Source organism: Terrapene carolina, unplaced genomic scaffold, assembly GCF_002925995.2.
Source record: "Terrapene carolina triunguis isolate 2854851 unplaced genomic scaffold, T_m_triunguis-2.0 Scaffold29359, whole genome shotgun sequence".
In the NCBI taxonomy this organism is placed as follows: Eukaryota; Metazoa; Chordata; order Testudines; family Emydidae; genus Terrapene; species Terrapene triunguis.
The window spans coordinates 41,812-66,115 of NW_020693710.1; the positions used below are offsets into that span (position 1 = coordinate 41,812).

At 45.7% G+C, this 24,304-nt stretch overlaps 1 protein-coding gene across 1 annotated transcript; it reads left to right on the forward strand.

Moving 5' to 3' along the window:
• Positions 1–14,267: 14,267 nt before the first annotated feature.
• LOC112125792 (olfactory receptor 1020-like) lies at positions 14,268–15,218 on the forward strand. The gene has a single exon (XM_024224170.1). The coding sequence runs from the start codon at positions 14,268–14,270 to the stop codon at positions 15,216–15,218; it is 951 nt and encodes a 316-aa protein (XP_024079938.1).
• Positions 15,219–24,304: the final 9,086 nt, after the last annotated feature.

Sequence of the window (24,304 nt, forward strand, 5' to 3'; positions counted from 1 at the left end):
GGGTGCTCGACCCCCCTCTGCCCCCAGTCCCGCCCCTTCCCTGCCTCCGCCCTGTCCCCTGCTGCCCCTTCCCCGCCCCATTCCAACTGCTTCCCCAAATCCCCACCCCAACCCCGCCTCTTCCCTGCCTCCTCCTCTGAGCACGCTATGTTCCCGTTCTTCTCCCCCCTCCCAGATCTTGTTATGCCGCGAAACAGCTCTTTTGCAACGGCAAGCGCTGGGAGGCAGGCGGAGAAGCGGGGATGCGGCGGGCTGAGGGGAGGAGGTGGAGGTGAGGTGGGGCAGAGGTGGGGGGCACTTGGCTGCTGGTGGGTGCAGAGCTCCCACCAATTTTTCCCTGTGGGTGCTCCAGCCCCGGAGCACCCACAGAGTCGGTGCCTATGGCCACTCATCTAATCTAACTGGATGCAACTACACTGATGTAAAGCTGCTTGTATCAGGGTTGTTCATTCCGAAGGGGAATAAGCTATACCAGTCTAAGGGTATGTCTACACTATGAAATTAGGTCGAATTTATAGAAGCGGTTTTATAGAAATCCGTTGTATACAGCCGATTGTGTGTGTCCCCACATAAAATGCTCTAAGTGCATTAAGTCGGCGGACCGCGTCCACAGTACCGAGGCTAGCATCGACTTCCGGAGCGTTGCACTATGTGTAGCTATCCCACAGTTCCCGCAGTCTCCGCCGCCCATTGGAATTCTGGGTTGAGATCCCAATGCCTGAATGATGCAAAACGGTGTCACGGGGGGTTCTGGGTACATGTCGTCAGGCCCCTCCCCCTCCATCAGAGCAACGGCAGACAATCGATTCACGCCTTTTTACCTGGGTTACCTGTGCAGACAACATACCACGCCAAGCATGGAGCCCGCTCAGCTCAGCTCACCATCACCATATGTCATCTGGGTGCCGGCAGACGTGGTACTGCATTGCTACACAGGGACCTCAATATTGGTTCATTGTTTCCTCGTTAGAGGTTGTACTGGTAGAACGATTTCCAAAACAGTCACAACGCTAACCCGAATAATGATCCTGGTGCAAAGTCTGTGTGGAGACCTCACATAAGTGAATCACTGTGAAACTATGTCAGTACATTCGTGGCTTTGAAAAGAACTCCAGGAATCCAAGGAACCTGTCTGTCTTCTGCATTAAAATGGCATGCTGAGAATTTACGCTGATTTGCCAAGTCAAAAAAAGCCAACTGACTGTTTAACCCCTTCTAGCCCTGCGTCACACTATCGTAACTCTGTGCTCCTTGAGCAATGACCCAACCCACCATAACCCACACACAAACTCACTCTGCCTTTGCAGCGCACTCAGATGTCAGAGCACAGAACAGCTCTAGGGCACAGACGAGATGTGGAGGAGGCGTATGAAATAACTAACTATTCATGGCAGCTACAGGACTGGAGCTTGGATCTCCCAGCTCCTACACGAGTGCCCCAACCAGTGGGCTGGAGTGTAATTCTCAGTCTGTCTCTTTGGCCCAATGGATATCTAAATATTTCACACACACACCTTCAATAGAATGGAGTGAGAGAGGCCTGGGGCAGGGACCATCTCTTTCTTCTGTGTTTGTACAGCACCGAGTACAGTGGGGCCTGCTCTGTGTCTTGGGCTTCAAATAATAAAGACTTTTTAGTTCTGAAGCTTTTCCTTCTCTGTTCCATTCCCTGAGTGGCCAGAAGAAGTTTGATTCTGTTAACATACTGTCTACCTCAAAAACCTAAACAAAACATGCTATTCACTTTTCCTTCCCGGTAATTTAATGTGCCCATTAGCAAAGTCTCAAGGGGAAATTCACCTGCGGTAAACAATGACTCAGGAGAGCAATTTATTTTCTGGTGAGACATACAAGTCAAAGCAAACCAAGGGTCTCAGCACAACTAGGGTGTCCAGCCAGGAACGTGCAGGTCTCGTTACTGCTCTACTCTGCTACACAGACCCTACATGCCTCTCAAGACATTCCTTGAGACAACTAAAATAGGTGAAAGGAGTTCAGATCGGAGATGGATCCTGCTCTCTGAAACCCCAGGTGAAGAGGTCACGTTACAGATTCCAGCTTCTTCTATACCAACTTTAAGGTAAACAAATCTTTCACCTAGTCTTCGTTAAAAATAGATCATTCAGGACAGGGAAGAAAATGTCACAATATCCATCGCCTGCACAAAGGCATCATTTCCTTTTGGATGATGCCAAGTCTTTTCCCCAGGCCATGGACAGAATTAACGGGTTCATGTTGTAAAGCATTTTGGTGATGGAAAACTCTCAGTGATAAGAATGAGAACATTGCTGAGGACTTTCCATCTTCAATACTGAGCAACGTTACCGATACTTTACCACAAAAACATTCTGGGTTTGTACAACTCTGAGCGCAATGGGTCTTGGTCCATGAGTAGGTCTCCTAGGGACCATCGCAACATTAATAATCAATAATAATCTCCATGAAGAATTGTGTCTTATAATAATTTACATAATCATTAATATAGTGTTGTGACTGATACTTTTGGGGACTTCACTGTATTAAGGTCATGGATCACTCTGGGTCGGGGCTTGTATGCAACTCCGAGGGGGAGGGTCACCACAGCTCCGTCAGGAACCAGAAATTGGAGTGGGGGATGATGAAGGCAAGTTACTAAGACTACACAACTCCAGAGAAGTTGCACCCTCCCAGGGATGGTTTGCATGTACTGGTTCAGGCTCCCTTTTCCAGAGACTGGTAGCATGTCTACGCTGCAAGAGATACAGGGATGGTTTGCATGTACTGGTTCAGGCTCCCTTTTCCAGAGACTGGTAGCATGTCTACGCTGCAAGAGATACCGGGGCACAACTGCAGCTATGCCACTGTCGTGTAGACACTTACTCCAGCGACCAAATGGGTTTTCTTATCTCTGTAGTAAATCCTCCTCCCTGAGAGGCGATAGCTCAGTGTGATGTTATCTGATTAAAATATGACCATGTAGATCATTGTTGTTATTACTGTTGTACAATTGCAATGAATCTTATACAAAGTGTGTCAAGCAAGGTGTCAATAGAAAAGTTATGATGTGCTGAATATGATGGTGTTATTTGTATGCATGTATCATTTTTGTATCTGAAGTTAAGAGTATTGGTCTCTTTCCTGCTCCAACCTCTGGACTATGATGAACTTGTACTAATGGGAACATTCTAATGAAGGGACTGAGGACCTTCCAATGATTCAGAAGCCACCAGAGACTTAACAAGCCAGCAGTTCATTCCATCACTGCTACAAGCCTGGTCCAAGAACTTTGCATTTATTGTATGTATTTGATTCCTTTAACCAATCTTAATTCTCTCCTTTCTTGCTTTCTTTTTATAATAGACTCATAGACTCATAGACTCATAGACTTTAAGGTCAGAAGGGACCATTATGGTCATCTAGTCTGACCTCCCGCATGATGCAGGCCACAAAAGCTGACCCACCCACTTTCCCTTAACTCAGCTGTTGAAGTCTCCAGACCGTGATTTAAAGACTTCAAGTCGCAGAGAATCCTCCAGCTTGCGACCCCTGCCCCATGCTGCGGAGGAAGGCGAAAAATCTCCAGGGCCTCTGCCAATCTACCCTGGAGGAAAATTCCTTCCCAACCCCAAATATGGCGATCAGTAGAACCCCGAGCATACAGGCAAGATTCTCCAGCCGGACCCTTATTTTACCAGCGATGGCACGTTATTGCCTAATTGACTAAAATCATGTTATCCCATCAAACCATTCCCTCCATAAACTTATCTAGCCTAATCTTGAAGCCAGAGAGGTCTTTTGCCCCCACCGTTTCCCTCGGAAGGCTGTTCCAAAATTTCACCCCTCTGACGGTTAGAAACCTTCGTCTAATTTCAAGCCTAAACTTCCCCACGGCCAGTTTATATCCATTTGTTCTCGTGTCCACATTGGTACTGAGCTGAAATAATTCCTCTCCCTCCCTGGTATTTATCCCTCTGATATATTTAAAGAGAGCAATCATATCTCCCCTCAGCCTTCTTTTGGTTAGTCTAAACAAACCGAGCTCCTCGAGTCTCCTTTCATAGGAAAGGTTTTCCATTCCTCGGATCATCCTAGTGGCCCTTCTCTGTACCCGTTCCAGTTTGAGTTCATCCTTTTTAAACATAGGAGACCAAAACTGCACACAGTACTCCAAATGAGGTCTCACCAGCGCCTTGTATAATGGAAGCAGCACCTCCTTGCCCCTACTAGAAATACCTCGCCTAATGCATCCCAAGATCGCATTAGCTTTTTTCACAGCCACGTCACATTGCCGACTCATAGTCATCCTGCGGTCAACCAGGACTCCGAGGTCCTTCTCCTCCTCCGTCACTTCCAACCGATGTGTCCCCAGCTTATAACTAAAATTCTTGTTAGTCATCCCTAAATGCATCACCTTACACTTCTCACTATTAAATTTCATCCTATTATTATTACTCCAATTTACAAAGTCATCCAAGTCTCCCTGCAGGATATCCCGATCCTTCTCTGAGTTGGCAATACCTCCCAACTTTGTGTCATCCGCAAACTTTATCAGCCCACTCCTACATTCGGTTCCCAGGTCAGTAATAAATAGATTAAATAAAATCGGACCCAAAACCGAACCTTGAGGAACCCCACTGGTGACCTCCCTCCAACCTGACAGTTCACCTTTCAGTACTACCCGCTGCAGTCTACCCTTTAACCAGTTCTTTATCCACCTCTGGATTTTCATATCGATCCCCATCTTTTCCAATTTAACCAATAATTCCTCATGCGGTACCGTATCAAACGCTTTACTAAAATCGAGGTATATTAGATCCACCGCATTTCCTTTATCTAGAAAGTCTGTTACTTTCTCAAAGAAGGAGATCAGGTTGGTTTGGCACGATCTGCCTTTCGTAAACCCATGTTGTAATTTGTCCCAATTGCCATTCACCTTGTATAAATACACCTTTAGAATGTAGATATTAGAGGATTGGCAACAGCATGCTTATTGGGTAAGATCTGAGTTATATATTGACCTGGGTGTGTGGTTGGACTTTTGGGACAAGAAGAACTGTTTTGTTTGATTAAATTGGTTTAAATAACCATTCATCACTAAGTCTAGTGTTTTGTTGGTGGTACAAGGACTGGAATGTCCAAGGAAACTGCTTTTCTGACTTCTTGCTAGCCAGTGTGGGGAGACAGAAGTTTACTTTTGTTGCTGGTTTGGTATATCCTATGGGGGAATAGCCACCAGTCTTGGGATGTATCTGCCCTAATACTCAGCAGTTCGTCCTGAATTTGGCATTCTCAGTTGTGAACCAATGAGGTACGGTTACGGTGCCAAAGTCAGCAGGATCCACAGAACCAGATCAATTAAAACTTTGGATCAGAACCCCATGCTATTGAAATCTGATATTGAGAGTTTTAAAGGTTAAAGATCAGTGACCATGAGCCAGAAGGCATCAGCAGAAGAAATCAAACTGCAAGTCCTGAGAGAGAGCCTGTGTCTTGAACATGAACAAAGAATAGCAAATATTCGATAGCAGGAACTAGAAGCGAAGGCAAAAGTGGACAGACTTAAGCTCCAACACCCAAGAATAAAAGAACAGCAAAAACTGTATCATCTTGGAAGTCCAGTTCATAACAAAGTTGGTATGTTGTTCCATTATGAGATATGTTTACTAAATTTAATATCATAAACCAGTCACAGGAAAGGAATAATCCTGAGCCTGTGTCTACTAAGGGCAGTGACTTGCCTATTGAGGGTTTCTCCAAATGTTTGTCTGAGGAAAATAGCTGTTTGTCTGTACAAAAAAGTGCTTTGTATGTGAGTGAAAGTTTCTGAATGTCTGTCTAATATCTGAGAAGTGAATCTGGAATTAGATAAAACCCAGAGAGAACTCTTAATCAGGAGCAGGTTTCTCTAGAGCAGATTAAAGTTGATGGTCAGGTTAAAGCCCTAACTGAGGAAGAAAAGGGTAGCTATTTTATGGGTAATGGATTGTTGGCAAGTGAAGCTTGTGAAAGTGAGCCTGAACAAGGTAGAAGTGATTTGCTTAAAGCAGCTCAGTGCAATGAGACACTATCTGCAGAGAATAGCAATTTATCTGTTGGGAGTGACAACTTGCCTGTTAAGAAAGCTGTCGCCCAATTTCCAAGTATATGTCTGAAATCAGCCATGGGTGCTGGGACAAAGGAAAGGATACCTCCATTGGTTTGTCTGTTAAGAATAGCTGTGTGTGTGTGTGTGTGTGTGTGTGTGTGTGTGTAGGTAGCTCTTTGTCTGTGGAGCAGACATAAAGTGCTTCTCAGCTTATGCTACTTGAAAGTTGATCAGTTGTACCAGAGTTGGTTCTGGATTTAACAAAAGCCCAGGAAGGAAATGTTACTAAGTTTGTGTCTGCTAGGGAGAACGGCATTGTAACTAGATGGCATCCAGTTATTGTCATAGCAAAGTCTCAGGGACTAGGCGATTCTGGTGCTTCTATTTTGCCTGTTGCTAGTGTGTTAATGAGAAAAGGTATGACAACTCTGTTTAACCAGGTTGATATAATGACCAGGGCACAAGGAGAGCATGAAGGTGATTTAAATGTGTTACCCACTGACAGTGTGGAAACTTGTAACAAGGAGGGAATGGTCCCTAAGCCTGCGTGTGTTGAGCCTGGTAACTTGCATGTTGCCAGTGAGGAAAGTTGCAAAGGGAAAGAGAGTGCCTCTAACCTTTTAACTATGGAGTCTATCTGCTTGCATAAAAGGGAATTGTGTGAAAATCCTCCTAATGTGCCAGAGGTGATTCTGGATTTAAGTGAAACCCAGAAAGAGTCTGTTGTTGCTCAGGAAAATGTTCCTTTAGAGCAAGCCCTAGGTGAAGAGGGTAAGGGCAGAATTTCTGTGAAAGATGGATTGTTGCTTAGAGAAGCGCCTAAGAGAAGAATCCTCATGGTAGCTTTTGCAAGCAGGGGTGTGGAAGTGATTGAGGTAATTTCAGTTCCTAACTTCCAGAGTCTTTCAGATGTGTATGGATCCACTGACCCAGCTTTAGAAAGATCCAGTGTGGATAACTTAAAGAAGGTTTTAGATGGAATGAAAACTGTAAGGGAATTTAAACAGCCCTATATGCACGTGGCTATGCTTGACCAACTTTTTGGGATGAGAACGATGTTGAGACATGAATGTCGGCATGTTGATTCTTTAAATGAATAGCTAGTGTCTCAGGTTCAAAGGGAAGGCTGGATTCCTGGCTATAGACAGCAAAGCAGCCTTGTGGATAAATCCATAGATGGTTTGAATATGTCCTGTGCTTTCTTAGTAAGCTCTGATACATCTAATGCCTTGAGGATGCCAAAATTGGTAGTTGAAAAGCAGAACTGTAGTTCAGAGATGATGACAGTAAATGGTTGTGTCTCCTTAAGGTGTGGTGTCCATGCAATCTACCTAGCTGACAAGGGAGGAATAAAGTTGCCCATAGCTGCTAGCAATAAGAACATAGCCAGACAGACCATAGATTATGGCATACCAGAAATCTCAAATTTCAACCCTCTAAAAAGGGGAAAGAAGGAAGGCAAGTGAACCCATGAAAGGCCAAATGCCCTTATAGACTTTCCTCACTCATCTCTAAATTACCAAAGCCTCAAGGATGTGGTTAAACTAAAAGCCTATGTTAAGGAAAACCCTGAGGTAAAGAAAAAGCTACAAAGGGTCGAGAGGGATATTGAAGAAACTGACTAAAAATGGTCTATATAAACAAAAAGCTTGACGTGACCATGTGCTTGTAAATGTACAATTGTGATCGATTTGATGTTAATATTAATGCTAACGTTAACTCTTGTGACTAGTTTGTTGCTGATGCCAAAATCTGTAAAAATGTACAATATGCATGAGCTTTTGGAAAAACCCTTGAACATGTTGGGAGTGAAACATAAGAACTCACTATGTGCTAGAAGCCTTTATGGTTATACTGTTTCATTTCACGGCAACACACTTCACGTTAAAAGGCCTTGTGATTCTCATGTTTCAGTTAGTGCTTGTGTCATAAATATAAAGGGAAGGGTAACCACCTTTCTGTATACAGCACTATAAAATCCCTCCTGGCCAGAGGCACAAAATCCTCTTACCTGTAAAGGGTTAAGAAGCTCAAGTAACCTGGCTGGCACCTGACCAAAAGGACCAATAAGGGGACAAGATACTTTCAAATCTGGGGGGGGGAGGAAAGACTTTGTTCTGTCTGTTCCATGTGGCTTTTGCCGGAGACAGATCAAGGAAGCAAGCAATCCAACTCCTATAGAGTTAGTAAGTATTTAGCAAGAAAATGCATTAGATTATTTTTTGTTTTGGCTTGTGAATTTCTCTGTGCTGGGGGGGAATGTGTATTCCTGTTTTTTTCTTTTTGTAACTTTAAGGTTTTGCCTAGAGGGAAATCCTCTGGGTTTTGAATCTGATTGCCTGTGAGATTATCTTCCATTCTAATCTTACAGAGTTACTCCTTTCACCTTTATTCTTTCTAATAAAGTTCTGGGGTTTTTTTAGAATCTGATTGGGTTTTTTAGTATCCTAAAAACCCAAGGCTGGTCTGTGCTCATCTTGTTTATTCTCAAGGCTCCCCAGGAAAGGGGGCGTAGGACTTGGGGGGATATTTTGGGGAAATAGGTCTCAAAGAGGTCCTTTCCCTGATTCTTTCTTTGAATCACTTGGTGGTGGCAGCATTTACCTAATCCAAGGTACAAGGGAAAATTTGTGCCTTGGGGAAGTTTTAACCTAAACTGGTAGAAATAAGCTTAGGGGGTCTTTCATATGGGTCCCCATATCTGTACCCTAAAGTTCAGAGTGGGGAGGGAACCCTGACAGCTTGTAACTAGTCTTGAAACTGTACTCTGACTAAAAGACATTACACACAGAATGTGCTCTAGGAAAGGGGAAACTGAGGCACACTACCATATTGCTTCCATGGCTAAATGCCAAAATTCATACGCTATGAAGAACATTAATATCTACATTGACTTCATGTTAATTGGGTTCTAAACATTTGCCAGAGCCTGGATGGATAAAATTGTTATTTTCATTAGCTCATAGCAAGTTTGCATGAGATGTATAGGAATTATGCTGCAACAGCAAATCCAATCCACTATTGGGCTAACCAAGTTTGACTTTGGGTTTATAAAGGGATTAAATAATATTATTACTTCCATAATGAACCTTACACAGAAAATGCCTCTTTTTATCAAACATGATTTTGATAAACCACTTCTGTTATACGATACTTCTAATATTGGTTTTGAAGCTGTAGTTATACAGAACTAAGAATGGGAAGTTTCTATGATGCATTCAGCAGTGTCTGGGACACCCCTTCCAGCATCAATTTTGTGTTGGCGGTGTGACATTATCTGATTAAAATATGACCCTGTAGATCATTGTTGTTACCACTGTTGTACAATTGGAAAGAATCTTATACAATGTGTGTCAAGTAAGGTGTCAATAGAAAAGTGATGATTTGCTGAATATGATTGTGTTACTTGTGTGCATGTATCATTTTTGTATCTGACGTTATGAGAAATGGCTTCTTTCCTGCTCCAACCTCTGGACTATGATGAACCTGTACTAATCAGAGCATTCTAACCAAGGGACTGAGGATCTTCCAATGATTCGGAAGCAACCAAAGACTTCACAAGCCAGCAGTTTATTCCATCACTTCTACAAGCCTGATCCAAGAACTTTGCATTTATTTTATGTATTTGATTCCTTTAACCAATTCTAACTCCTACTTTTCTTCCTTTCTTTTTATAAATAAACCTTTAGATTGTAGATACTAAAGGATTGGCCACAGCATGATTATTGGGTAAGACCTGAGTTATATATTCACCTGGGTGTGTGGCTGGTCCTTTGGGATCAAAAGAACCCTTTTGTTTGATGCAATTGGTTTAAATAACCCCTCCTCATTAAGTTTAGTGTTTTGGTGGTGGTGCAGGGGCTGGAATGACTAAGAAGACTGCTTTTTGGCTTTCTTATTAGCTACTGTGGTGAGACAGAAGTTTATTTTGTTGCTGGTTTGGTATATCTTATGGGAGAATAACCACCAGTTTTGGGGTGTGTCTACCCTATTTCTCAGCAGTTTGTCCTGCATTTGGTATTCTCAGTTGTGACACACAGAGGCACGGTGACACTTGGTCAACAGAAGAATTATATTTTCAAACTAGTGGTGTTTGCAGTGTGCGGGGGGAGGTCGACATGACTATGTTGCAGAAGGCATACAATTGTCCTCAGCCCTGAGCGATGTAGCTAAGTTGATCTAAGTTTTAAGTGTAGACCAGCCCTAGGAAACACAGAAATGAATAGGATCTCCGTCCACAATGAGGGGGCCAAGGAGACTTGGCCCCACTCGGGCCCCATAAGGCTGCTGGGTGACGCCTGGTGTGTTTGATGTTTGTTTTAAATCTGTTTGTTGTCATTTAATGATCTGTTCCTCAGTAATGCTTTCACACTGAAAACAAATGTGCTGTGTGGTAACTCGGAAGAGTTGGCAATACCTGTTTGTAGCCCTTGGAGAGAAAGCAACGCAGTGGTGCTGGGCGTTAGGTAGATTGGCTTGCTGGGGACCTCCCTGTTCAAGGCAGGGAGCTGTGCAGTCTTAAAACCCCCTGCCAGATGAGAGTGGGAGAAGGTCCCTGCCAAGAGACAAGTGACGACTGGAGACCTGAATGGGAACTTTCAGAGTGGACCATGGAGGGGGAAAACATGTGCAGTTACCCTGAAATTGTGACAATAATTCCCCTAATTCTACACATTGTTCCATTGTTTTCCTAACGATTCCTATTTAATTATTGTTGTTTGATTATTAAGAGAGAAATTGATAAGTGTCTAGAAGGCCTGGGGAAAATGAGCCATACAGAGGACTGAGCGGCTGTAAAAATGAATCTTATCACACATGTGCCATTATTGTCAGTGGAATTATACAGTGGCTGACGGGGTTGCACTGATGTGACATGTTCGGGTGTTACACGATGTTGGACACTTTGTATCACTAGGACACTGTTTGAAAATATCCGATTGCCTTAGCTACTGGCACTACCGTGTGGCTGGCTGAGTGGCTCAGTTTCCAAAACCAATGATTCAGTAACAGAGAGCGAAGCCATGAGCTGGGCTACTGGGGTAGTGGATAAAGTAGCATTAAAAGAGAGGAATCAGAGAGTGGGGGTGTCATAACTATAAAGGGAAGGGTAACAGCTCTCCTGTGTACAGTACTATAAAATCCCTCCTGGCCAGAGACTCCAAAATCCTTTGACCTGTAAAGGGTTAAGAAGCTCAGGTAACCTGGCTGACACCTGACCCAAAGGACCAATAAGGGGACAAGATACTTTCAAATCTTGGGGGGGGAGGCTTTTGTTTGTGCTCTTTGTTTTTGGGGGTTGTTCGCTCTTGGGACTAAGAGGGACCAGACATCAATCCAGGCTCTCCACATCTTTCTGAACAAGTCTCTCATATTTCAAACTTGTAAGTAAACAGCCAGGCAAGGCGTGTTAGTTTATCTTTGTTTTCTCAACTTGTAAATGTACCTTTTACTAGAGTGTTTATCTTTGTTTGCTGTACTTTGAACCTAAGGCTAGAGGGGGGTCCTCTGAGCTCTTTAAGTTTGATTACCCTGTAAAGTTATTTTCCATCCTGATTTTACAGAGATGATTTTTACCTTTTTCTTTAATTAAAAGCCTTCTTTTTAAGAACCTGATTGATTTTTCCTTGTTTTTAGATCCAAGGGGGTTGGATCTTGATCCACCAGGAGTTGGTGGGAGGAAGGAGGGGGGATGGTTAATTTCTCCTTGTTTTAAGATCCAAGGGGTTTGGATCTGTATTCACCAGGGAATTGGTGAAGAGTTTCTCAAGGCTACCCAGGGAAGGGAATTAGCTTTGGGAATGGTGGCAGCGGACCAGATCTAAGCTGGTAGTTAAGCTTAGAAGTTTTCATGCAGGCCCCCACATTTGTACCCTAAAGTTCAGAGTGGGGAAGCAGCCTTGACAGGGGGGAAGCCAGTTTGGGGAGCTAGCTCATTGGGTTGTGGGTCCTGTGCGAATTCATAATCCCCCTTCACCCGGAACATGAAGTCAATCGTTTAGGCAGACAACACCAGCGGGGAGTGGAACCAAACTCACAGCAGGACTGAGGAACCAGTCAATTGATGGGGATCAATATGAAAATTGAAAGGTGGATAAGGAACTGGTTAAAGGGGAGACTACAACAGGTCATACTGAAAGGTGAACTGTCAGGCTGGAAGGAGGTTACTAGTGGAGTTCCTCAGGGATCGGTTTTGAGACCAATCTTATTTAATCTTTTTATTACTGACCTTGGCACAAAAAGTGAGAATGTGCTAATAAAGTTTGCGGATGACACAAAGCTGGGAGGTATTGCTAATACAGAGAAGGACCGGGATATCATACAGGAAGATCTGGATGACCTTGTAAACTGGAGTAATAGTAACAGGATGAAATTTAATAGTGAAAAGTGCAAGGTCATGCATTTAGGGATTAATAACAAGAATTTTGGTTATAAATTGGGGACACATCAGTTGGAAGTAACAGAGGAGGAGAAGGATCTCGGAGTATTGGTTGATCACAGGATGACTATGAGCAGCCAATGTGATATGGCCGTTAAAAAAGCTAAGGCGGTCTTGGGATGCATCAGGCGAGGTATTTCCAGTAAAGATAAGGAGGTGTTAGTACCGTTATACAAGGCACTGGTGAGACCTCATCTGGAATATTGTGTGCAGTTCTGGTCTCCCATGTTTAAGAAGGATGAATTCAAACTGGAACAGGTACAGAGAAGGGCTACTAGGATGATCCGAGGAATGGAAAACCTGTCTTATGAAAGGAGACTCAAAGAGCTTGGCTTGTTTAGCCTAACCAAAAGAAGGCTGAGGGGAGATATGATTGCTCTCTATATATATATCAGAGGGATAAATATCAGGGAGGGAGAGGAATTATTTAAGCTTAGTACCAATGTGGACACAAGAACAAATAGATATAAACTGGACATTAGGAAGTTTAGACTTGAAATTAGACGAAGGTTTCTAACCATTAGAGGAGTGAACTTCTGGAACAGCCTTCCAAGGGGAGTAGTGGGGGCAAAAGACATATCTGGCTTCAAGACTAAGCTTGATAAGTTTATGGAGGGGATGGTATGATGGGATAGCCTAATTTTGGCAATTAATTGATCTTTGATTATTAGCAGGTAAATATGCCCAATGGCTTGTGATGGGATGTTAGATGGGGTGGGATCTGAGTTACTACAGAGAATTCTTTCCTGGGTGCTGGCTGGTGAGTCTTGCCCACATGCTCAGGATTTAACTGATCGCCATATTTGGGGTCGGGAAGGAATTTTCCTCCAGGGCAGATTGGCAGAGGACCTGGAGGTTTTTCGCCTTCCTCTGCAGCGTGGGGCATTGGTCACTTGCTGGAGGATTCTCTGCACCTTGAGGTCTTTAAACCACGATTTGAGGACTTCAATAACTCAGGCATAGGTTAGGGATTTGTTACAGGTGTGGGTGGGTGAGATTCTGTGGCCTGCGTTGTGCTGGAGGTCAGACTAGATGATCATAATGGTCCTTTCTGACATTAAAGTCTATGAGTCTATGTATTGCAGACAGAAACAAAACAAAACTCAATTGGTGAGTGTTTCTGAGGGAAAGTAACCAAAACACCATGGTGGTTGTGATGCTAGCCAAGGACGCCATAAGGGGAGTGAAGTATAAATTTGGCATCAGTTTGTGATGCAACAGCTCAGTGACGAGTCTCTCTCCCTCTCTGGAGAGGTCTAGGATGAATGTCTAAAAATGGAAAAAGAATAAAAGCAGGAAAGGGCTGGACCTTGTTTCATGGAGACTAACATAACTTGCATTGACAGCATGTTGATCACTGTCCCCACTCTTGGCTGAGTCCACTAGAGCCTGCTAGCCGTTAGCTGAACCGATAATATGTTTGCACTGCAAGAACTCACAGTCCACCCTGGTGAGCCATGGGGACCACTTGTCAAAGTTACAAACGACTAATACAAAATGGCTTTCCCAGTTTTGACATCAATATGCACAACGGTGTGTGTGGTTTTTTACCTGCATCGATCTCTTAACTGACCGGAGGGGGGTGATAATGGAATCTCAAAGATCTAAATATAAAATTTGCCTCCAGAGTCTTGGTTCTTCATTGACCCCCAGGATGAGGGGCCTTATGGAATATTTATGGAACTAAATTGATGCCAAAGCGTGATAAAAATGTATCCTCTACAGATTGCATTGTAAATTTTGGTTTCTTTACCCTAGTTGCACCTCATGGTGAACCAAGAGCAAATGAATCAAACATCTCTAACAGAATTCATCCTGCAAGGATTTGGGAATCTCCCTGAGCTACAAACTCTTCTCTTCCTGCTGTTTTTCATCATCTACATCGCAACCGTAGCCGGGAACATCCTGATATCTGTGCTAGTTCTGGCTGATCAGCACCTTCACACCCCCATGTACTTCTTCGTGGGGAACTTGTCCTGCTTGGAGACCTGCTACACCTCCACCATCCTGCCCAGGGTGCTGGCTGGTCTCCTGAATGGGGATAGGACCATTTCATTTAGTGGCTGCCTCACCCAATATTATTTCTTTGGTTCTCTGGTGGTTACAGAATGTCTTCTCCTATCGGTGATGTCTTACGATCGGTACTTAGCAATATGTAATCCACTGCATTATGCAGCCCGTATGAATGGCAGGGCCTGCCTCCAGCTTGCAGGTGGCTCTTGGATAGGGGGCTTCTTATGTAGTGCCATATCAACATTGTCGATATCTCAGTTAACGTTCTGTGGCCCCAACGTTATTGATCATTTCTTTTGCGATTTTATCCCTCTTGTAAAGCTCTCCTGCAATGACCCACACCTGATGGAAACATTGGCTTTCACACTCACCTTCCTTTCCTCACTGGTCCCATTCCTACTTACCTTGATGTCCTACATCTGCATCATCGCCACCATCCTGAGAATCCCATCCACCACTGGGAGGCAAAAGGCCTTTTCCACCTGCTCCTCCCACCTCATTGTGATGAGCATTTTTTATGGAACTCTGCTGATTGTCTATATGTTCCCAACCATTGACATCCTGAGTGACTTCAAGAAAGTTCTGTCTGTTGTCTACACAGTCCTGACTCCCCTGGTCAATCCCCTCATCTACAGCCTGAGAAACAAAGAGGTCCAGGAGGCCCTGAGGAAAGCTTGCAGGAAATTCATATTTGGACCATGCTAACCGGTCAATTTCATTGGGTTAAAATAGATATAACATGGGCTGGGGTAGGGCCTGAACCAAAGACTGCTGAAGTCCCAGGTCATATTTCTCTGAGCTTCATTGGTCTTCAAGTCATGCTCTTAAAGATCACAGCTCTGGGAGAAAGTGGACAGGGAGAGACTTCTTAAATCCTGTGACTCCAGCCTTTTTGGGACCTATATAAGATACCGCAGGTGGGTACTACTGGGCGGGTGGGACACTTGAATTTGTGGCTGCTCAAAGTTCAGAGAATGAGGGGAGATTGTGCTCAGTGAGAGGGTTCAGAGAAGTGGACTCAGCTGGAACACTGGGCATCTATTCCGGGTAGGGTGAGAGACTTCTAGATATACACACAAACCCCTGAACAATCAGACATCTGCATTCTAAAAATACAGGGTTGCAATGTCAGCATGGAACTCCAAAGTTAGAAAATTGAATAATTAACTTTCTTTTCATAGAATGTATTTGATCCCCAGGCTTCATTCAAAGGAAGAGAAAAGCCAAAGGAAACCCTCTGATCTGTGCCCCAGAAAAAAAGACACCAGGACAGGACTCGGATTTATCCGTTTTTCAGCAATAATTCAGGGCCAGTTGTTTCCAGATACTTAGGGCCCAATTGGGATTTTCCAAAGCCTCTGGGCACCTGACTGGCAGGTGGGGCCCTGGAGGAGAATCAGGCAGGGAAACGCACACCTTCCCCAGGTTTGTGCATCACTCTGGGGCCTCGGCGTCCGGATGCCTGGTGTGGGGCTCCACAGGGTATGGCCAGTGGCACCTGTGGCCCATTTACTTGAAACACTTGGGTGCCTGCAGGGTTTTCCGGCAGCCAAGCTACGTTTGTGAATCTGAGAGGGTTGGAATCACTCCGTGTGTTCTTGGGAGGAAACCAAATATCCAGAGTCCCAGTCCAGTGTCCTGTCTGCTCCAGCACGTCCAATTGCATTTGACAATGGGACTGAAGGGTGTGAGGTGCCCAACTCTCATTCACTGTCCATAGGATTTGGTTGCCTAACATCGGCCTTTTATGGGAAAACCCAGCCTGTACATTTACAGCCAAACCAGTATCCTGAGAACTTTCCCAGGGAATGTTTTCCACTAGTTCCGTCTCGTGTTTCTCCATTTTCTCAGTGACCAAAAATATCGTGCAATAAAAGAACAAAACTGAGTCTGCTCTTTCTGTCGTCAATCTTGTCAGACCTCCACTTATCTCTCCCCTTCATGTCCAGTGTGAGGAATAAATGAGTCAAGACTTGTCTACACATAGAAATTGCACCACTTAAACTACATTGGCCTATCCTTGCCTATGACAGGGCTGCGTACCCGGTAGCTGGAGTGTCAGGGCCAGGCCAGACCTAGTTAGAGAAGGGTTCCCACCTGAGGGGACTCAGGCAATATCCAATAAAGGGCAGAAGTCGGATGGGGGAGGAGGGAAACTCAGGAGGCTGAAGTGAAAGTTCAGAGAGTGAATGAGGGAAAACCCTGCAACTGGGGGAATTGCTCCAGCTCAGAAGAGCTGGGAGTGGCCTGCTAAGGCGGGCAAGACTCAAACCGGACGGGGGGAGTTTGGGGTATAGGCAACTGGAAGGAAGGTGTCATCTGCATTTTAGTTTTGAAGGGTAACTTAATAAATGGAACCTAAAAGGGGGGATGTTGCTATTGGACTGGAAAAAACCTGTGTGGAGTTTATTTGGGGAACGAAGAACGGAAACTGAGGTGAGGGGCTGAATTCTGGGCTTCCCTGAGGCCTCCAGGTGGCTCTGTGAGAGGGCCACTCAAATAGGCGCCAATTTCTGCTGGCACTGGTGGGTGGTCGACCCCCCTCTGCCCCTGGTCCCACCCCTTTCCCTGCCCCGCCCTGCCCCCTGCTGCCCCTTCTCCACCCCCATTCCAACCCCTTTTCCAAATCCCCACCCCAGCCCCGCCTCTTCCCTGCCTCCTCCCCTGAGCACACCACCTTCCCGTTCCTCGCCCCTCCCTCCCAGAGCTAGTTATGCTGCGAAACAGCAGCGCTGGGAGGCAGGCGGAGAAGCGGGGAAGCAGGGACGTGGCGGGCTGAGGGGAGGAGGTGGAGGTGAGGTGGGGCAGGGGTGGGGAGAACTTGGCTGACGGTGGGTGCACCCACCAATTTTTCCCCATGGGTGCTCCAGCCCCATAGCACCCACAGAGTCGGAGCCTATGGCCACTTATCTAATCTAACTGGATACAACTACACTGATGTCAAGCTGCTTGAATGAGGATAGTTCATTCCAAAGGGGGATAAGCTATACCAGTCCAAAGAACCCCGATATTGGTTCGCTGTGTCCGCGCTAGAGGTTGTACTGGTTGAATGATTTCCAAAACAAAGTCACACCACTAACCCGAATAGTGATCCTGGTGCAAAGTCTGTGTGGAGACCTCACGTAAGTGAATCCCTGTGAAACTACGTCAGTGTGTTCGTGGCTTTGAAAAGAACTCCGGGAATGCAAAGAACCTGTCTGTCTTCTGCATTAAAATGGCATGCTGAGAATTTACACTGATTTGCCAGGTCAAAAACAACTGACTGACAGAAAGAGGCCTGACTGAATAATTCAGTTTACATACGTGGGGTGGGTCTACACTGCAGCTAGGGGTGTGAATGGCATCTCCTGTAGCTGCTCTAGATGTATTCTAGCTAGCTCACTAAAAATAGAAACTGCGGTACCAGCTTCAGCACCAGCTGCACAAGCAAGAATGTATGCAGGGCCAAGGGGCATTGGGGGCTTCAGAGATGGGAAAGGGGCAGTCGTACTGTATCTTGGGCCTGGTCTACACTAGGACTTTAATTCGGATTTAGCTGCCTTAATCCGAATTAACCCTTCACCCGTCCACACTACAGAGCCAGTTAATTCGAATTAAAGGGCCCTTTAAATCGATTTCTGTACTCCACCTCGACGAACGGAGTAGAGCCTAAATCGATTTTGTTAATTCGAATTAGGGTTAGTGTGGACGCACACCACCGAATTACTGTGTTTAAGTTAATGGGGTAGTGTGGCCGCACACCACCGAATTAATGTGGTTTAAAACCGAATTAAGGTGCTTAGTGTGGCCGCGCACAATCGAATTTATACAACCTGTTTCCCAAATTCGAATTATCTAAATTCGGATTAATCCTGTAGTGTAGACATACCCTTGGAGACTAGGGAGAGTAGAGGGTGAAGTTTGGTAAAGGCGTGGCCATGGTGTACAATGGGCACTAGGAGGAAGCCAAGGGTAATATCAACAATGTTTTCTGTATGCTTCGTTTGGATCGCTACATGGCAGCTGATCACAGTGAATGGTAAATAGCCAGTAATAATGATTAAACCCCTGATTTCAGTTAAAAAATATTCCTTAAGTTGTGCGGTCAAACAACTTGGAATTTAAAATTTAAGCCACGGTCCGAGAAGATTCTCGTCTGTCTCTGTATTCTAGCAAGTTTCCGATTAGACATGCATCCTTCGAAGAGTTAAGCAATGGGATTTCATCCCTGTCTGCAATATTTTGCCAGAGATTAATTTTTAAAAACCTTGTTTTACAAAATACTGTTGTTTGAGCCACAAATATTCAACATTTGGGCATTATGAGACACAAAGGTTTCATGACACAACTTTTTCACAGTGGTGATAAATTGGATGAGACTTTACTGAATGATTAGGGAGCAAATTATGCTAAGAGAGGAGTAGGAATAACAATCATCTAGTTTGTTTTGCATTCAGAAATAATTGGATATTTGTGTTCTTCTGTAACTGCTGGAACACGCGTTCTGGTGGTTATCATTCACTCCAATAGACCAACAAGGGGCCTATAGTTCTGGTACAAGATTCTCTGATATGTGTTAATGAAGATCGATAATTTTCTGATGAAATGTTTTTACCATCAGAAAATGCCAAATTCTGAAGATCAAAATATTCCATGGGAAATTTCTAGAAAAGTTTGAGTAGGGGGAATAAACAATAATTTTATAAAATAATACAAAATGAAATATAATATAAAAAGGAAACAGTAGAATAGAATAGAAAAAGAAAATAAATGACATAAAATGTAATAAAGTAAATAAAATCTCAAAATCAAATTCTAAATAAAAAATCAGAATTGGAATGAAAACAAAAATTGAACTCATGGAATTTCCCATGAAATGAAAATTCTGGTCCTGAATAGCTCTAATAATGAGAAAATCACCACCACATTTCTTACAAATTTCATACAGAATTTATTCATGTCTAAGAGGGTAAATTTCCAGCTAAAATAATATTTGCAGCATTTTCGGTTTGTGTTTTGAATGAAGACAGGATAGTTGTGTGACCAGTAATGCTTTTTCTGCTCCTGGGAGCTAAACACAGGGATTTTCAAACTTTTTTTACTTTTGGCATAAGATGCTCCCCTGGCTGGGTCTCTGTATGTAGTGAGCCCTATTGTGGAATAAGGCAACACGGTTAAAGAGAAGGACAGAAGTGTGTATTGTGTGTGTAAGTTCCTCCTCTATCTTGGTGGGTCCTGCGATTATTGGTGGATTTTCTTGCCTCAGAGATTCACCATGTGGGTTGGGGAACAGCCCAGAGACCTTCCCCTCTGGGAGAACCCACAGTCCAGGTCAATTGGGAGGTTTGGGGGGAACCCGGGCCCGCCCTCTACTCCGGGTTCCAGCCCAGGGCCCTGTGGACTGCAGCTGTCTATAGTGCCTCCTGTAACAGCTGCATGACAGCTACAACTCCCTGGGCTACTTCCCCATGGCCTCCTCCAAACACCTTCCTTATTCTCACCACAGGACCTTCCTCCTGGTGTCTGATAACGCTTGTGCTCCTCAGTCCTCCAGCAGCATACCCTCTCACTCTCAGCTCCTTGCACCTCTTGCTCCCAGCTCCTCACACTCGCCCCACAAACTGAAGTGAGCTCCTTTTTAAAACCCAGGTGCCCTGATTAGCCTGCCTTAATTGAGTCTAGAAGCTTCTTCTTAATTGGCTCCAGGTGTCCTAATTAGCCTGCCTGCCTTAACTGGTTCTAGCAGGTTCCTGATTACTCTAGTGCAGCCCCTGCTCTGGTCACTCAGGGAACAGAAAACTACTCATCCAGTGACCAGTATATTTGCCCTCTAACAGACTCCTGTACCCCACTGGTCTGGGTCTGTCACATATCCCTCCCCCCTGCTCAACGCCAACGGGTTGGGCAGCTTGGAACGCCAGACAGTGCACATGTGACAAGCCATCGGCATTGCCATGATGGCTCCCTGCTCTGTGTTGCACACGGAACTGGAAAGGTTGGAGGGATAAGAACCATCTGGTCACCCTTGTGTTCTTCTCCTTGTTCCGCTGTGTAGAGGTCCGGACTCACCCCTGCGGCGCCTCCTGCTGGTCGTCCAGGGAATTAGCTCAGCAGCCTCTGGCACGCCCTCTGCAGGCCGGTGATCCGCCTTGTCCTCTGCCCTGGCCCCCGTGTCCCTCCCAGGACCCCGGTGCCCCTTGCTCTGGTTGCTACCCCCTGGCAATACCCACACATGCTAGGTCTCCCCTCCCAGGGGAACCCCCACCCACTATCCGCACCTTGCCTCAGTACTAGGCCACTGCCAGTCACCAGCTAGCCCCTGCTCCCTGGGGCAGACTGCAGTCTAGGCCACTCATCACTAGCAAGGAAGGTTTGTACCTGCTGCCTTGGCCTAGCCCTGGGCTGCCCTCTGCAACCCCCAGTACCCCTTGGCCTAATTCTAGGCCGCAGCCTGGGGCTATCTAGCCTGGAGCTCCCAAGCTCCTCAGCCTTTCCCCAGCCCTGCTCCACCCAGGTACTCTGTTCTAGTTCCCTGCAGCCAGGCCCTTCTCTCTCTGCACTCAGAGAGAGACTGCTGCGCTCTTGGCTCCCAGCCTTCTTATACAGGCCAGCTGGGGCCTGATTGGGGCGTGGCCCAGCTGTGGCTACTTCCCCAATCAGCCCAGTAGCTTTTCTCTTTGCCCCAGCCCTCTGCCAGGGCTCTTTTAAACCCCTCAGGCAGGAGCAGGGTAACCACCCCGCTACACGCTGCATCCATTGAAGAGGGGCATGGTCGGTCACCAGGACAAATCTGCGCCCAAGCAGGTAGTAGCGCAATGTTTCCATGGCCCATTTTACAGCGAGGCATTCTCTCTCCACCACTGCATATTTTTGTTACCTCAGAAGGAGTTTCCGACTGAGGTATAGAATTGGGTGTTCCTCCTACCTGACCATCTGTGATAGAATGGCCCCCAATCCTACTTCTGGTGCATCCGTCTGCAGGATAAACTCCTTGGTGAAATCAGGGGCTATCAGTACGGGGTTATTGCAGAGGGCAGTCCGTAGGTCTGTGAATGCTTCCTCTGCTGCGTCAGACCATCTCACCAGATCAGGTCCACGGGCTTTCACTAGGTCTGTCAGGGGGCTTGCCCTTGTGGCAAAGTGGGAGATAAATCGTCGGTAATACCCCACCACACCTAGGAACTCCCGGACTTGTTTCTTGCGACTTGGTCCGGGCCAATTTTGGATGGCCTCTAACTTGTTCACTTGGCGTTTTACCAGACCTTTTCCCACAATGTAGCCAAGATATTTGGCTTCTGTAAACCCTACAGCGCACTTGGCAGGGTTTGCTGTAAGGCCAGCTCGCCTGAAGGTATCGAGGACTGCCTCCACCTTCTCCAGGTGGGTTTCCCAGTCTGGGGTATGAATGACCACATCGTCCAAGTAGGCAGCAGCATAACTGTTATGCGGGCGTAATAGCTTGTCCATGAGGCGCTGGAAGGTAGCTGGGGCCCCATGTAGTCCAAAAGGGAGGACAGTATATTGAAAAAGACCCTCTGGTGTTGAGAACGCAGTCTTTTCCTTTGCGTCTTCTGCAAGGGGAATCTGCCAGTACCCCTTTGTCAAGTCTAGGGTAGTCAAGTACCGGGCATTACCCAGACGGTCCACTAGCTCATCTGTGTGAGGTATGGGGTACGCGTCGAACTGGGATTCTTCGTTTAGTCGCCAGAAGTCGTTGCAAAATTTTGTGATGCCATCAGGTTTGGGCACCAGCACGATTGGGCTGGACCACTGACTGTGGGATTCTTCGATGATCCGCAACGCCAGCATTTTTTTTACTTCTGCTTTTATTTCCTCCCTTTTTGCCGCTGGCACCCGATAGGGCCTCATTGTTACTCTGGCCCCAGGGTTCGTGACGATGTGGTGATATGTCTCGGTTGTTCGACCCGGTTTTGTCGAGAACACATCTTGGTTCCGGAAGATCATCTCAGACACCTCATTCTTCTGGTCTGGTGTTAAATCGGGAGACACTCTCACCTGTTTGGAAGGCTTGTTTTCCTGGGTTAGGTCTTTTTGGACCGTTGTGCATGCCTCTTGTGCATGCCAGGGTTTCAGAAAGTTAATGTGATAAATCTGTTCTTGTTTTCTGCGTCCTGGCTGCCGCACCTTGTAGGTTACTTCCCCCACGGGTTCAACCACCTCATAGGGCCCCTGCCATTGGGCCAGAAGCTTGCTTTCTGCCGTGGGTACCAATACCATAACCCAATCCCCTGGTTGGAACTGTCGCACTTTTGCCTGGCGATTGTAATGGGTTCGCTGGGCCTCCTGTGCCTTCTCCAAATGGTCCCATACAATAGGGGTAACCCGGGCTATCCGGTCTCGCATCTGCATTACATGCTCTGTTATATTTCTCCCCTCATTAGGTTCCTCTTCCCAGATCTCTTTGGTGATATTTAGTATGCCACGGGGGTGACGCCCGTATAATAACTCGAAGGGGGAAAACCCAGTTGAGGCCTGTGGTACCTCCCGGATAGCGAACATAAGGTAGGGTAGTAGGGTGTCCCAATCCTTCCCATCCCAACTTACCACCTTCTTTATCATAGCCTTGAGGGTTCGGTTAAACCTTTCTACCAACCCATCAGTCTGCGGATGGTAGACCGAAGTTCTCAGGGTATGTATATGGAGCAACGTACAGAAGTCCTTCATTAGCTTCGACATAAATGGGGTTCCTTGGTCGGTTAATATCTCCTTCGGTAGCCCCATTCGGGCAAAGATCCCCACCAGCTCTTTGGCTATAGTTTTAGAGGCCGTGTTCCGCAGGGGGACGGCTTCTGGGTAGCGAGTAGCATAGTCCAAAACAACAAGTATATATTGGTGGCCCTGAGCCGTCTTCTCCAGGGGTCCCACTAGGTCCATGGCTATTCGCTCGAAGGGGACCTCTATGATGGGAAGGGGTACTAAAGGTGCCCTCAAGTGGGGACGGGGACTGTGCAGCTGACACTCCGGGCAGGACGCACAGTACCTCCGCACTTCTTCATGTACTCCGGGCCAGAAGAACCATCGTAGGACTCGTGCCAGGGTCTTCTCTACCCCCAAATGCCCCCCAAAAAGATGACTATGAGCAAGACTTAACACAGCGTTCTGGTGTTTTTGAGGTACTAGGATCTGCTGTACCTTCTGCCACTGTACTGGCACAACCCGGTATAAGAGATCCTTCTTCATTATGAAGTAGGGTCCTGGTCCCTGGGTTTTTCCTTCCACGGGGACCCCATCTATTTCAGTCACCTTGTCATAACTATAAAGGGAAGGGTAACAGCTCTCTGTGTACAGAGACTCCAAATCCTTTTACCTGTAAAGGGTTAAGAAGCTCGGGTAACCTGGCTGACACCTGACCCGAAGGACCAATAAGGGGGCAAGATACTTTCAAATCTTGGGGGGGGAAAGGCTTTTGTGTGTGCTCTTTGTTTTAAGGGGTGGTTCGCTCTTGGGACTGAGAGGGACCAGACATCAATCCAGGTTCTCCCCATCTTTCTAAACAAGTCTCTCCTATTTCAAACTAGTAAGTAAAAAGACAGCAAGGCGTCTTAGATTTACTTTGTTTTCTCAACTTGTAAATGTACCTTTTTACCAGAGTGTGTATCTTTGTTTGCTGTACTTTGAACCTAAGACAGAGGGGGGGTCCTCTGAGCTCTTTAAGTTTGATTACCCTGTAAAGCTATTTTCCATACTGATTTTACAGAGATGATTTTTACCTTTTTCTTTAATTAAAAGCCTTCTTTTTTAAGAACCAGATTGATTTCTCCTTGTTTTAAGATCCAAGGGGGTTTGGATCG

Coding starts and splice junctions, on each gene's coding strand:
- LOC112125792 (XM_024224170.1), top strand. CDS start 14,268: ATGGTGAACCAAGAGCAAATGAATCAAACATCTCTAACAGAATTCATC.